This window comes from Oryx dammah, unplaced genomic scaffold (assembly GCF_014754425.2).
Source record: "Oryx dammah isolate SB20612 unplaced genomic scaffold, SCBI_Odam_1.1 HiC_scaffold_5, whole genome shotgun sequence".
Lineage (NCBI taxonomy): Eukaryota > Metazoa > Chordata > Mammalia > Artiodactyla > Bovidae > Oryx > Oryx dammah.
Window position 1 is genome coordinate 14,057,290 of NW_024070189.1, and position 15,748 is coordinate 14,073,037.

Genomic DNA, 15,748 nt, shown 5'->3' on the forward strand with positions numbered 1-15,748 from the left:
CACATTTGCTTCTGGGTAGCATTAAAAATTATAAAGATTATTTGTATTTACAGACAGAAGAGTTTATAATACATTTGCATATAGAAAAAAGAGAGGGGTACTTCCTCTGTGTGTTACTATCTGCCAGGAACTGGAGATTTTATAGGAATTAAAAAATTTTTGTCCTTGTGGCGGCAGGCTAATATAGATAATAAGGTATTAGAGTTGTGGAAGGTGAGGTTTAGAGAACTGCAGAGCAGTCTGCCCAAGGGCATACAGCTAGAAAGCTGTATAGAGAGATCTGAGCTCAGGCAGATGCCAGGTTCCATGTTTAACCAAGTTGCTTCCAAATATATATGTAAATAAAAAGCAAAAAAGTCACCTAAACTACTCTCTCTCTCTCCTTCCAGTTGACCCTTGAACAATAGTGAGGTGAGGGCTAACAACCCTCCAGGTAGTTGAAAATCTGAGTATAACTTACAGTCAGTCTTCTGCAGCTAAGGTTCAAACAACTGAGGGTCGTGTAGTACTATAATATTTACTATTGAAAACAACCCACATTAAGCAGACTTGCGCAGTTCAAACCCACGTTGTTCAAGATTCAACTGCTGTAGACAATATATACATACACACATACATATATATGGGTATATGGGGCTTCCCAGGTGGTGCTAGTGGTAAAGAACCCACCTGCCAATGCAGGAGACATCAGAGATGCGGGATCGATCCCCTAGGTCAGGAAGACCCCCTGGAGGAGGGCATGGCAACTCCAGTATCCTTGCCTGCAGAATCCCATGGAGAGAGGAGCCTGGTGACCTACAGTCTAAAGTGTCGCAAAGAGTCGGACACGACTGAAGCAACTTAAGCACACAGGCACATATAGGTGTGTGTGTGTGTGTGTGTGTGTATATATGTGTGTATATGTATATATGTGTGTATATATATATATGTGTATATATATATATGGTATCTCTCTGAGCAACAAATAATTCAGCCTTGCTAGATGAAAGAATCCCACGGGAGCAGTTGGAAATATAACTGAATTTGTAAGAGGGCCTTGAATATCACAAAATGATGAGTTTGAATGTAATTCTACAGGCAGTAACATAACTGCCATTTATTTATTGCGATGAGAAGACTGAAGATGAACTCTTTTAGCAACTTTCAAACATGTAATACAGGTATGGTTAGCCACAGCCACCACCCTGGGCCTTAGATCCGCAGCACTTGTTCATCTTATAACTGGACGTTTGAGCGTTTAAGCAGCATTTCCCCATCTCCCCAGCCCCCAGGCCTTGGCAACCACCAGTCTGCTGCTGCCATGAGTTCAGTTTTGGATTCCACACGTAAATGAGGTCATCCAGTCTTTATCTCTGTCTGACTGATCTCACTTTGCATAATGTCCTCAAGGTCCATCCACGTTGTCCCAAAGGGCAAAATTTCCTTCCTCCTCATGGCTGAACAACATTCCATCATATATATTATAAATATATGCTCATCTTTATCCATCCATGCACAGACACTTAGACTGTTATTATTGTGAATAACAGTATTATTGTTAGTAATGCTGCAACAAACCAGGAAGTGCAGACATCTCTTTAAGATCCTGTTTTGATATATATCCTGTGGATTGCTGTGTCATCTGGTGGCACTGTTTTTTAATTTTTAGAGGAACACTCACATATTGTTTTCCTTAGCAGCCGCACCAATTTACATTCCCAGCAACAGTGCACAAGGATTCCGTTTCCTCTACATCCTTATCAACATTTGTTACTTGTCATCTGGGTTTTTTTTTTTTTTTTTTAATTGGAGGCTAATTACTTTACAATATTGTGGTGGTTTCTGCCATACATTGACCTGAATCAGCCACGGGTGTACACGTGTTCCCCATCCTGAACCCCCCTCCCACCTCCCTCTCCATCCCATCCCTAAGGGTCATCCCAGTGCACCAGCCCTGAGCACCCTGTCTCATGCATTGAACCAGGACTGGCAATCTGTTTCACACATGATAATATACATGTTTCAATGCTATTCTCTCAAATAATCCCACCTTGCCTTCTCCCACAGAGCCCAAAAGACTTCTTTACATCTGTGTCTCTTTTGCTGTCTCACATATAGGGTCATCATTACCATCTTTCTAAATTCTATATATATGCATTAATATACTGTATTGGTATTTTTCTTTCTGACTTACTTCACTCTGTATAATAGGCTCCAGTTTCATCCACCTCATTAGAACTGACTCAAAAGCGTTCTTTTTAATAGCCGAGTAATATTCCATTGTGTATATGTACCACATCTTTCTTATCTATTCATCTGCCAATGGACATCTAAGGTGCTTCCATGTCCTGGCTATTATAAACAGTGCTGCAATGAACATTGGGGTACACGTGTCTCTTTCAATTCTGGTTTCCTTGTGTATGCCCAGCAGTGGATTGCTGGGTCATATGGCAGTTCTGTTTCCAGTTTTTTAAGGAATCTCCACACTGTTCTCCATAGTGGCTGTACTAGTTTGCATTCCCACCAACAATGTAAGAGGGTTCCCTTTTCTCCACACCCTCTCCAGCATTTATTGTTTGTAGATGTTTTGATAGCAGCCATTCTGACCGGCGTGAGATGGTACCTCATTGTGGTGTTGATTTGCATTTCTCTGATAATGAGTGATGTTGAGCATTTTTTCATGTGTGTGTTAGCCATCTGTAGGTCTTCTTTGGGGAAATGTCTGTCATCTGTTTTTGATGGCAGTCATTCTTGCAGGTGTGAGGTGGTATCTCACTGAGGTTTTGATTTGCATTTTCCTTCCTATTAGTGATGCTGAGCACCTTTTCATACATTTGTTGGTCATCTGTATATCTTCTTTGGAAAACCCTGCTCATTTTTTAACCAGATCATTTGTATTTTTTCCACTGAGTTCTATGAGTTCCTTATATATTTTGAATATTAATCCCCACCTGATATATTGTAAGTGTTGAAAGTGAAAGTCGCTCAGTCGAGTCTGACTCTTTGTGACCCCACAGACTATATAGCCCATGGAATTCTCCGGGCCAGAATACTGAGTGGGTAGCTGTTCCCTTCTTCAGTGGATCTTCCCAACCCAGAGGTCGAACCCAGGTCTCCCGCATTGCAGGTGGATTCTTTACCACCTGAGCCACCAGGGAAGCCCAAGAATACTGGAGGGATAGCCTATCCCTTCTCTAGGGGATCTTCTCCACCCAGGAGTAGAACTGGAGTCTCCTGCATTGCACAGAATCTCTACCAGCTGAGCTACCAGGGAAGCCCTATCAGATATATGCCATCTGATATTTTCCTCCAATCCACGGGTTGCCTTTTTATTTTGCTGATTGTTTCTTTTGTAGTGAAGAAGCTTTTCAGTTTAAGATATTCCCACTTGTTGATTCTGGCTTTTGTTGAATGTGCTTTGGTGTCATATACAAAAACATTATTGCCAAGGCCCACGTCATGGGGCTTTTTCTCTATGTTTTCTTCTGGGACTTTTACACTTTCAGACCTACAGTTAAGTCTTTAATTCATTTCCAGTTAATTTTTGTGAGTGGTGAGAGATTCAAGGATCCACTTTCATTTTTCTGGATGTGATGATCCATTTTTCCCAGCACTATTTATTAAGGAGACTACCATTTACCCAGTGAGTACTTTTGACTCTCTTGTCTAATATTAGTTGAACATATTTGCAGGAATTTACTTTTGGTTTCTTGAATCTGTTCCATTGGTCTGTGTGTCTAGTTTTATGCCAGTATCATACTCTTTTGAATACCATGCATAAGATTTTGGTTACTTTATTTTTGTAACCATTTTGAAATCAGAAAGTGTGATACCTTCAACTTTGTTCTTTTTTCTCAAAATTCCTCTAGCTATTTGAGGTCTCTGTGGTTCAATAAAATTTTAGGATTTTTTTTTTCCTATTTCTGTGAAAAATTACATTGGAATTCTATAGCACTGAATCTATAGATTAAAAAAAAAAATCACTTAGTAGAATTCACCAGAGAAACTGATTTGATCCTGGGCTTTTCTTTGTTGGGATGTTTTTGATTATTAATTGAATCTCTCTTTACATTATTAATGTTTTTTTTAATGTCTTCATGATTTAGTCTTGGTAGACTGTATATTCCTAGAATGTGTCCATTTTTCCTAGATTATCCAATTTCTTAGCCTATAATTATTCATAGTAGGCTCTTATGGGAAAAGGCAATGGCCACCCACTCCAATACTCTTGCCTGACAAATCCCATGGACTGCAGCCTACCAGGAGTCGGACACAACTGAGCAACATCACTTTCACTTTTCACTTTCATGCGTTGGAGAAGGAAATGGCAACCCACTCCAGTGTTCTTGCCTGGAGAATCCCAGGGATGGGGGAGCCTGGTGGGCTGCCATCTATGGGGTTGCACAGAGTTGGACATGACTGAAGCGACTTAGCAGCAGCAGCAGGCTCTTATGATCCACTGTATTTCTGTATCAAGTGTAATGTCTCCTTTTCATTTCTGGTTTTGACGCTTGTTTTTATTAGTTAGTCAAGCTGAAAGTTTGTCAATTTCATTCATCTTTCTAAAATCCAACTCTCAGTTTTACCTTTTTTCCTCTTCTTCAGGTATCTATTTCGTTTAACTGCTCTGATCTTTATTTCCTTCCGCTAACTTTGGGCTTAGATTGTTATTCTTTTTTCTAGTTTCTTAAGGTGCAAAGTTAGGTTGTTTATTTGAGATTTTTCTTTTTACTTGGTGTAGGCATTTATCAATCTAAATTTCCCTTTTAGAAGTGCTTTTGATACATACCATATAATAAATATACCACTACGTTACACTATTAGAGTATTCTGAATTTTACTATGTAATTACCTTTTCCAGTGTGTTCTACATTTTCATGTTTTCATGTTACTAAGTAGTGCCCATTCAATTCAGCTGCAAGCACTCCTTTCAGCAGTTCTTGTAAGGCAGGTCTAGTGGTAAGGGGCTCTCTCTGCCTTTTTTCCATATGGAAAAGTCTTTCTCACTCCATCATTTCTGAAGGGTAACTTTGCTGGACAGAGTATTTTTGGTTGGCAGTTTCTTTTTTCCTTCCCTTTCCTTTCCCTTTTTCAGAGGTTTTTGGTGTGCTACAAGCTTCATTGACCATAGATATCCAAATTTCTCCCCAGATGTGGTAAATTTTCAGCAATTATTTTTTTTTATGTAACTTTCTGCCCATTGCTTGTTATGTTCTTCTTCTGAAACTCCAATAATTCACAAACTGTTTCTTCTGATGGTGTCCCACAGATCATGCAGGCTTTCTTCACTCTTTTTCCTTTGTTCTGACCAAATAATATAAAGCTCCCTGTCTTCTAACTCACAAGTTCTTTTTCTTGCTTGATCCATTCTGCTGTTGATGCTCTGTATTGCAATTTTCATTTCATTCATTTTTCAGACTGAGAATTTTTTCAATGATTTCAATGTCTTTGTTAAACTTCTCATTTTGTTCATATATTGTTTCTTGATTTAATTGAATTGCCTTTTTCTATTTTCCGGTAGTTCACAGCTTCCTTGGAACAGCTATGCTGAAGTTTTTATTGAGTAAATGGCAGATCTCCACGTCTTTGGTATTGGTTACTGGAAGATGACTGTGACCCTTTGGTGGTTCTGCGTTTCCTTAACTTGTTGCATGAGTGTTTTCACATCTGAAACAGCAGTCACCTTCTCTGGTCTTTACTAATTGTTCTCTCCAATGCATCTAAACTCGGATGCTTTGCTCCAAAAGTGTACTAGAACTTTCCTGCTAGAAATGCGGACTTCCACAAAGTCTCTATTATCCAAGCATAATTGTCTAAGACTGTTTTACAGAGCTCCCAGACCACAGCCAAAGGGAATACAGGAACAGTGTGGGCCACAACAGGGTCCACAGCCAGGACAGAGGTCTGTATGCTGAGACCTAATGCACGAGAGGGCAAGGCTCCTCCCAGGTTCTTAGGAATATAGTTCTGGACCCCACATCTTCCACAAGGGCGTTTTCATCCATCGCTAGATGCCAAACTGTTGTTCCTGGGGCGGGGGAGCAGCCAGGGATGAATGAGGGGCATCTTATCAAGCCATTATGGTGTGCATGTTACTCAGTTGTGTCCGATTCTTTGCGATCCCATAGACTGTAATGCGCTAGGCTCCTCTGTCCATGGAATCCTCCAGGCAAGAATACTGGAGTGGGTAGCCATTCCCTTCTCCAGGAGATCCTCCCGACCCAGGGATCAAACCCAGGTCTTCCACATTGCAAGCAATTCTTTACCATCTGAGCCACCAGGGAACTCCCTATCCAGCCACAATGCTGTCACTTGTTTTAAATCTAAATAGTCACGTAAAACTAGTGACCACCATGCTATACAGCACAGTTCTAGAGGCTTTATTGCCTTTACATATTGCCTTACTGAAATTCTCTTAACAAAGTAAAATTCAAAGGAACTTAAAAATCACTGATTTTTTTAGGTGTCCAAATAGTAAATAACCACTAAGTAAAAGTGACAGTTCTGGTAAAAAATGTCAGAGTGGTGAATCAAAAGCTTGTTTTCTTTCATAAAGCAGCTGCCAGATATCACAAAAGGATTCCTCTCAACCTCTCATAAACAGGTTTTTAAGACAACTACCGTGACGACATACATACCAGGGTTCCGTTTACGTCCTGACTCAGATTCTTCATCTCGCCGACAATGAAAGCAACCAGGTAAGTGCTCATCTTCACACTCTCAAAAAACTCATCCTGAACAAGTCCGTCTTCCAGCACGACTGATGACTTCTACAAGCAAAGCAGAAAACGACAGTTCTGTAACCATGGGAATACGTGACGGTGACATATAAACTGGGCAACTGAAAATTCAAATAGGAAATACGTAGTGAAGGTGCTGGCCTATTTTAATTTCTCAGTACAAGTTTCTAAACAGTACGGATCTCAGCCTCAGTCTGCTCTACCTTCCTTCATCTTGAGGACACAATGAGTACAGTAAAATCCTTAAGAAGCTCTTAGTTTCAAACCATGGCTTTAAATAAATGTAAGTTAGAGACAGTGACAGGGGCTCTGTGTCTCCCCTTTAAAACACCACCGGAGACAAAAAGCCTTCCTTATGATCTGAGAATACTCCATTCTACTGCTACAAAAATAATACATTCACACAAGGAGGAGCTACAGCTGGTTAATCTCTCCAAATGACCTGAAATGGCTTCATAAAGGACTGTGCTGATGACCACAAGAAGGCTACGGGATCAAAGGTGAGAAGCCACTACGGAAGTCTGAGTGTGGGAATGTGTGCAACCTTGCAGGATTTGCCAGCCATGAATTTAAAATGTTTTAGGCTCCTAAGCAAGTAAGCACACAATCTCTCTCAAAGAAAGATTGAGGTGAAGAGTTAAGGTGAGGAGTAGAGCTGCCGAAGTGACGTCCTTGTGGAAGGACAGACCATGTCCTCTTCTGGACTCAAGGGCTAACTCTACAATCAGTTAGATGTCGCTGCTCCTCCCCGCCCCCCACCCCCAGCCACAGGGGTTCTGAGAAACTTCTATCCAGCTGCATTCAGCTCTCAGGTGTACCAAGTGTTAGCTGCTTAGTCAGGTCTGACTCTGCGACCCCATGGACTGTAGCCCACCAGGCTTCTCTGTCCATGGCATTTTTCCAGGCAAGAATACTGCAGTGGGTTGCCATTCCCTTCTCCAGGGATCCTCCCAACCCAGGTCTCCAGCATTGCAGGCAGATTCTTTACCATCTGAGCCCCCAGGGAACAAAAGGACCCTCTGAGCTCTGTCCAGTGTAAAAACAATTCTGCCTGGTTTCATTCCCACTACCTCCCATGTGGAGCTCACAGCCAAGAAAGACATCCATGTTCTTGTTGTTAAACCTCCCTGTCACAATATCAACTTTTTCAATAACCAGTAAAACATCAAGGTCAATCACGATTCAACACTTATCAAATATCACAGTTTAGAATAGCAAATTCACCATGTCTCCAAAAATATCATTGTCTCTTTCGCAGTAGCTCATAGTATTAATATTTATAGAACTTTAGTACATAACACACACTTCACATTTCCTGCCCCGTGTTTTCTACATACAGTCTTTCTCCTTCCTCCAGTGCTTCTCAGGCTGACTTCACAACTGATTCCAATACAAATTTTATTTTTCTTAAAGCATTTTAAGAAAGAATAAGAAAGTATATGATTTTAATCATTCTCAGTGGTATGGGAAAGAAGAATCCAAGTGCATTCATAACAAAGAAAGAGACCCACTCAAAAAATTTTACATTCAAGGAACAGAACAGTACCTTAGGCATATTTGATAAAGCAGTGTATTGCTCATCTCGTTTGATCCTGATGACAAATGTGGCTTTAAATGCTGGTTCATCAAAACAAGGAAAAGCAGATCTTGCTGCCAAGGGTTCAAACTGAGTTGCTGCAAAGTACCTAAAACAAATGCAAATCCATCCAACAGTTATTGAGCACCTACTATCCAAGGCACCTTGCCAAGTTCTAGGGATACTAAGATAAATATCATACAAGTCCAGGCATTAAAGGATTTGCAATCAACTGGGAGAGGCAGAGGTTATCCAATAGACAGAAAGTTCTCAGGCTGTAAATCATGTCCTAATGGTGAGAACAAAGCACAGGGAACAAAGGGTAGGGATTCTGCCCAGTGGTAGAGACACTGTAAGAGAACTGTCAACAAAATATGAAGAGGGTCTTTAAAAACGAGGAACATTTGCAAAGGGAGAGAGGGAGGAAGGTATAGTCTAGAAAGAGCAGAAAGCACAAGCAAGGACAGAGCAGTGTGTGTTCAGGGGCTAGTGGCTGGAGATGAAACCACAGAGGTAGGTGACAGCTGTCCACTGAGGTCCTAACAAGGTTTCTGAGCAAAAAAGATGTTCATGAAAGATGTTCATCCATCACTAAACCTCAAACTCACAATCTGCACTAGAACAGAGACGCAAAAAAACCAGGTGTCCAACAGTGTGCTGGGGTTCTTTACTCTCTCCAGAAGGGAATCAAAATTTTTCCTCCCCCTCCTACAGCACAGCTACAACACTTGAGAATTTAACTGTAAGTCCTCAGTTCAAGGTTGGTGGAAAAGCATAAATAGACAAGAAATGTAGATTTTTAATTCAGCAGCAGAATAAAGTAGCTCTGCATACAAATGAGGTGCTGGTGTGCACAAATCAATACAATCAATACAGTCAATATGGTTCTTAGACAACCACCACTTCAGAGATGATGGTCTGCTTCCTTAGGGCTTAGTTTCTACTCATAATTTTTAAAAGGCAAGAGTGTAAGATTTAAAGGCAGAAGACCCAAAGTCTGCAACTTACCAGCCATGTGACTTAAGCATATTGGTGACCTACATCCCATATCCTTATTTGTGAAACTAGGATTGACATACGATCCCTTACCAAACATTTAGGGGTGTTGATTCTATTTCAAAATTCTATATTGATATTTAATGACAACCACGTTTATGCCACAAAGTCCTACACAGGTGTCTATTATAAATACTAGACTGTCATAACTCTTCCTTCATGCCCAAATAACTATTTCTTAGAGCAAACTGCAAGAATGATAGCAATCAACACACATGTAACAACTGAGACATGTTTCTGACATTCTATCTCTTCACTCAACTCCAAAATTCTTACCCAGTTAACAGAAGATTTCGGAAGAGGGCCACAAGGGACTGAGGATGGGGGCCGGGGCGGGGGGAGCGGGGATAAAGTCTGATGACATTCATACTATTCATATGAGAGTCTACTTGGACCATCATTTTGGATAAAAACTAGATTATAATGTTCAGAGACCAGATCTTAAAAGAGATGTTAAAAGAGATGCAATAACAACTCTCTTACATAGAAGTCCTTTTGAGAAGGCTAATTGATGATACTTACAACCTAAGCTGAATACCGCAAAGCTTACTCTTTCACTAGTGATTGCATTTGCTTTCAGAAATACTAGCTGCAGTTTCAGCACCACCTCCAGCAGCACTGAAGATAGTTATGAATTAGCTGAGGCTCAGGTAAAAGAATTCTAAGCACTGGTGATAACAATGGGTAAAGAGGTGTGAATGGGTGAAGAAGGAGGCGGTGTACCACAGTGGTTAAGAATATGTGGTCTTTGTAGTTAAAATGACTGGATTCTAATTTCCCTCTGCTACTTGCCAGTCAAAAGATGCTGAATGAGTTCTTTCATGTGTCTCTGCTTCCTCATCTGAAAAGTGAATAAAATATCATTTCTACCCCTTCATGAGTTTGACAGGATAAAAAACTAAACATACAGCAGGCTGGCACCAGCTTCTAGCACTTCGGTTCTCAAGTAAATATGGGCTGCCATTATCATTGGAATCCAGGAAAGTTCACGAAGCCAGGCGAGGGCTGTGAGAAAAAGAAAAAAATACCAAAACTCCCAGATCTAGGAAGAAACTGCACTAAGTCTCCTTGAAAATGAGGAACTGCTGGAGGATCATAAACCAAAGACCAACATGGGCAGGTCTGTGCTTCTAGAACTAGTCTGGCATCCTATGTGAAAGATGGAAAGAGAAGGGAGAGCTGCGGTTGGATTAGAGGTCAGAGGTCTAGTTAAGAAGACGCTTCAAGAGTTCAAGAAAATGACACTGAGAGATGGAAGGACAAAGAAAGAAAACACATCCCCACCCTAAATTTCTTTACTAGTTTGTTTAGTATCAGTTTGTTATCTAGAACCTTAAATCTATCCTCAACAACTTCTAGATTTAACTGCAAGGTTACTGACCAGCTCCACCTCATAGATGACACAGGTTAAGTTCCTCTACCACAAGCAGCGTCAGTACATTTGACATTTACACACATTTTGATTTTCCTATCAATAAGGGATATATTCCTTAGTTACTTTGTTTTGAATTACAGTTTTCAGATCCCTTGAAAGGTATAAATAATCTTTTAAACTTTTATCTTCTATCAATATATACAATTAGGTGGGGCATTCATTTTATTGAACCAGGTAAGTAAATAAATTTATATATGTTTTCTGTAACAGCAGAGTTTGAGAAAATACTCTATTTCTTAATTGCAAGAATCTGTCTACATTTCTCTAGCATTTTTCACCACTCAATCCAGCCCATAGCAAGAGTCAATAAGTGACAATATCCAAAACCACCAGTCTTCCCATTACATATAGGCAGGCCCAAGAGAACCCAATGGCAATAATCCAAAAGGAAGAGATGACTAGGGGATTTATTCAAAGATTTGCCACATACTAAGAATACTGTTTCTATATATATATCCTATAATTCCTAGAGGATGATGGAGATTATAGGAGAAGAAAAGCCAAGAAGCCCCAAGCTACCACTGCAACTTTGCTTTTTATGTCAGATCTCACAGTGAAAGCCAGTAGGCCATTTATTTTTAAAACATTACATTAAGGGGAAACAGAAAAATTACTTATCTGAATAGGAGTACAGATTTTGCTTATCTCTTTCCCTATTTAAAAAGGATCAAAACAGTTTAGATTTAAAATATCATCTATTCTTCTCAACATATGAACATACATCAGCCAAATGGCCAGCATCAGTAATTCACTGGTTTGCAAAGGAATATGAGAGAATGCTCCAAAGCATTAGACAGATCTGACAAGGAATTTGGACATGTAAGACAACTGACATTCCTGCTACTGAAGAATGACCTGTATGCGTCCTTCCAGAAATTCAAGCTATATCTATGAACACTAAGGTTAAACAGAATGTTGTTGTTGTTCAGTCTCCCAGTCGTGTCTGACTCTTTGTGACCCCATGGACTGCAGCATGCCAAAGAACAAAATATGTGGTCTAAATGGGGAGTCTAGGAATTTTAAGTCCCTTTTTTAAAATTAAAATCTCTCTAAAATTTCTTTCTTAAAATTTCCATCAGAAATCCAGAATAGAGTGGCACTAAAAAAATAAATAAACCAGCAAAAATTAAAGATGCCAAAAGTGAGATATATATATATATATGTAAGTTTACAGCACTTCTTCATGCTTCCTTTCTCTTATCTCCGTAAGCACCTCCTAAAAGTTCCACATAATAGCAAAGTAAGTCTTAAGGGATAATCAATATTTTCCACTCTGCTTCACATAGAGACCTTGTAAGGGGACAGAAACTAGATTCATAAGATATGAAAAGCTTAAGATAATGTAAGTTCTTGTAACTGAGAACATAACTGATATAATCTTTAGCCATTCCCTTCCGTCAGCAAGCCCTTGCCTCCACCATGACGCATGACATACGTCACGGTATATGCTCAGGGTTTTGACTGAGAGAAAGAGGTGTAGTAGTGATAGTTGCTTGGTCGTGTCTGACTCTTTGTGACCCCATGGACTGTAACCCACCAGGCTCCTCTGTCCATGGGATTCTCCAGGCAAGAATACTGGAGTGGGTTGCCATGCCCTTCTCCAGATGATCTTCCCGACCCAGGGATCAAACCCGGGTCTCCTGCATTGCAGGCAGATTCTTTACCATCTGAGCTACAGTATACTCTTTCAAATCACCATTCTATTATTTTGCACCTAATCTCTTTAACATAATAATAATAATAATGATAATTGCAGTCGATGTCGCTGATGTGGGCAAAGAGATCCATATTGCAGAAGTCATCAGAGAGCAAAGAAGCAGAATCACTGAAGAGGGCTACATACTTTTTCTCATTACTTTTGTCTCTGTAGGAGATGCCATAAAACCCATAGGAAGAACTAGATATGTTTGCTGAATACTCGATCTTCAAGGTATAATTGTGCCCTTCAAGCAGGGTCTCGGGGGCAACAATGGCGATTTGTTCATGCAGTGGGTACTCCAGGACGTCAACTTCTTTTTCCTGGCTTGAAACTGCGGTCATAAAGGTCACTCTGGAAATGTTGTGGCCTGTGCTGTGAAGAACGATGTTCCACGTGGCCTGAAGGGCCTGAAGCGAAATCGTCACGGAACCCCTGAACGTCATCGAGGTGAGGTTTGGGTGGAGGGTCAGGTCATAGCGCACTGGAGCGAGGGCAGTGGGCAGCCTGATTTGGGCCCACGGAAACAACTTTCCGTTTGTTGCGATCGGCTGAATCGGTTCCATGGGTTGGTTTTTTTTATGGCAGCCTTCTTTGGTAAAGGTACACCTGGGCAGGAAGTAAATCATCACGATCACAGCAACAGCAACTACGATGATGAAAATACAGACTCCTATGGACCTGGCAGAGGGCGCTGAGCAAGTCCCGTCCGAGTTCTGCCGGTAGCCGGCCGCGCTGTTTCGGAGGCCCGAGCTCCTGTTCATGAAGGACATGCCCAGAAGCTTTGCAGACGACTCACAGTCCTCTTCGTCCTCATCCAGCTCATGCTCGCCAAGGCCCCGCACCAGCAGTCGTGAACCCCGGGGCTCGTACTCCACCTCATCAGGCTCCAGAGGATGTAAACAGGGCTCTTTGGCTAAATCCACCACATCTGGTTCTTCCTCAAACATGCTGTTTTCAATCATATTCCTGGGGAGCTGAAGCCGATCTAAAAAAAAAACAAAACACCAAAACATAAGGCCCAGGCACAGAGTTAGGGGAGACAGGGCATAATAAAAGGTCTACTAGCAAGACCACATTTAATCTAAGGATTTTTTTATTTTTAATCACTGAGACATTTCTATTTCAGAGCTACTGAATTAGATGACGCTGGTAAGATTCCGGTATTATTCATTAAAAACTCAATTATAGGTAACAACATATCATAGTAATGAAATAAGAAAGCTCAATACACAGGCTAGTATCAAAAAAAAAGGCAGCTGAGATTAAATACTGATTCCTTTAATACACTCCTACCCAACAACCTGGGCCCTTGTCCTAAGGGAACAGGGAAGCCTGGTGTGCTGCAGTCCATGGGGTCGCAAAGAGTCAGACACGAGTCAGCGAGTGAATGAAAACAACAAGTCTGAGCAGCACTGGTCCAAGCCTTCTTCATGGTCAGATCCTGGCAGCACTGGAGATGGCATCCCGGCGTGTGCTCTGGCCATCCCAGACTGCTCACTAATCTGAGACAAGCCAGGCAGCTCTTCTATTTCATCCTCTCTGGTCCCTCTGCCTGCAACGTCATCATTTCCCCCACTCTAGTCCACCGAGTGAACGAACACCTGTTATTCCACAACTCGTCTTAACTTGCTACAGTGTAAATTAAGAAAAAGTTATTTTCTTGCTTTTCCCTTTCTCTTTATTATCTTTCAAAAATACATTTTCATTTCATCTTGCTCCTTTCAATTTTGGATGGGCAGAGAGACCCCCGTGAGGTGGTCTTTTCCTATTTCCTCTCCATCCCCGAATTAATAAAACCCATGCTACCCCACATCCAAGGAGCGGTGGCTGGGCGGGTGCAGGAGGGCTTAGAGGAGCTGTCCCACATTCAAGGTCAGGAGGGGCGGTGGTGAGGAGACAACCCTCGTCCAAGGTAAGGAGCAGAGGCTGCACTTTGCTGGAGCAGCTGTGAGATGCTCCATGGCCAAGGTAAGAGAAACCCAAGTAGGATGGTAGGTGTTGCGAGAGGGCATCAGAGGACAGACACACTGAAACCATACTCACAGAAAACTAGCGAACTGATCACATGGACCACAACAGCCTTGTCTAACTCAATGAAACTAAGTCATGCCCGTGGGGCCACCCAAGACAGGCGGGTCATGGTGGAGATGTCTGACAGAATGTGGTCCACTGGAGAAGGGAATGGTAAACCACTTCAGTATTCTTGCCTTGAGAACCCCATGAACAGTATGAAAAGGTAAAATAATAGGATACTGAAAGAGGAACTCCCCAGGTCAGCAGGTGCCCAATATGCTACTGGAGATCAGTGGAGAAATAACTCCAGAAGGAATGAAGGAATGGAGCCAAAGCAAAAACAACACCCAGTTGTGGATGTGACTGGTGATAGAACCAAGGTCCGATTCTGTAAAGAGCAATATTGCATAGGAACTGGGAATGTCAGGTCCATGAATCAAGGCAAATTGGAAGTGGTCAAACAAGAGATGGCAAGGGTGAACGTCAACATTCTAGCAATCAGCGAACTAAAATGGACTGGAATGGGTGAATTTAACTCAGATGACCATTATATCTACCACTGCGGGCAGGAATCCCTCAGAAGAAATGGAGTACCATCATGGTCAACTAAAGAGTCCGAAATGCAGTACTTGGATACAATCTCAAAAATGACAGAATGATCTCTGTTCGTTTCCAAGGCAAATCGTTCAATATCACAGTAATCCAAGTCTATGCCCCAACCAGTAACGCTGAAGAAGCTGAAGTTGAATGGTTCTATAAAGACCTAGAAGACTTTTTAGAACTAACACTGAAAAAAGATGTCCTTTTCATTGAAGGGGACTGGAATGCTAAAGTAGGAAGTCAAGAAATACCTGGAGTAACAGGCAAATTTGGCCTTGGAATGCGGAAAGAAGCAGGGCAAAGACTAATAGAGTTTTGCCAAGAAAATGCACTGGTCATAGCAAACACCCTCTTCCAATAACACAAGAGAAGACTCTACACACAGACATCACCAGATGGTCAACACCGAAATCAGATTGAGTATATTCTTTGCAGCCAAAGATGGAGAAGCTCTATACAGTCAACAAAAACAAGACCGGGAGCTGACTGTGGCTCAGATCATGAACTCCTTATTACCAAATTCAGACTTAAATTGAAGAAAGTAGGGAAAACCACTAGACCATTCAGGTATGACCTCAATCAAATCCCTTATGATTATACAGTGGAAGTGAGAAATAGATTTAAGGGCCTAGATCTGATAGATAAGAGTG

At 41.3% G+C, this 15,748-nt stretch overlaps 1 protein-coding gene across 1 annotated transcript in view; it reads right to left on the reverse strand.

The window, feature by feature from the left end:
• Positions 1 to 15,748, reverse strand: part of LOC120863263 (leucyl and cystinyl aminopeptidase) — a 104,487-nt gene that overhangs the window by 47,793 nt on the left and 40,946 nt on the right. The window contains exons 2-4 of the mRNA XM_040239367.1: positions 12,630 to 13,470; positions 8,266 to 8,404; positions 6,618 to 6,749 (exon numbers count right to left, since the gene is read on the reverse strand). Of these exons, the coding sequence (XP_040095301.1) occupies positions 6,618 to 6,749; positions 8,266 to 8,404; positions 12,630 to 13,470 (1,112 nt within the window). The remainder of the gene's footprint in view (positions 1 to 6,617; positions 6,750 to 8,265; positions 8,405 to 12,629; positions 13,471 to 15,748) is intronic.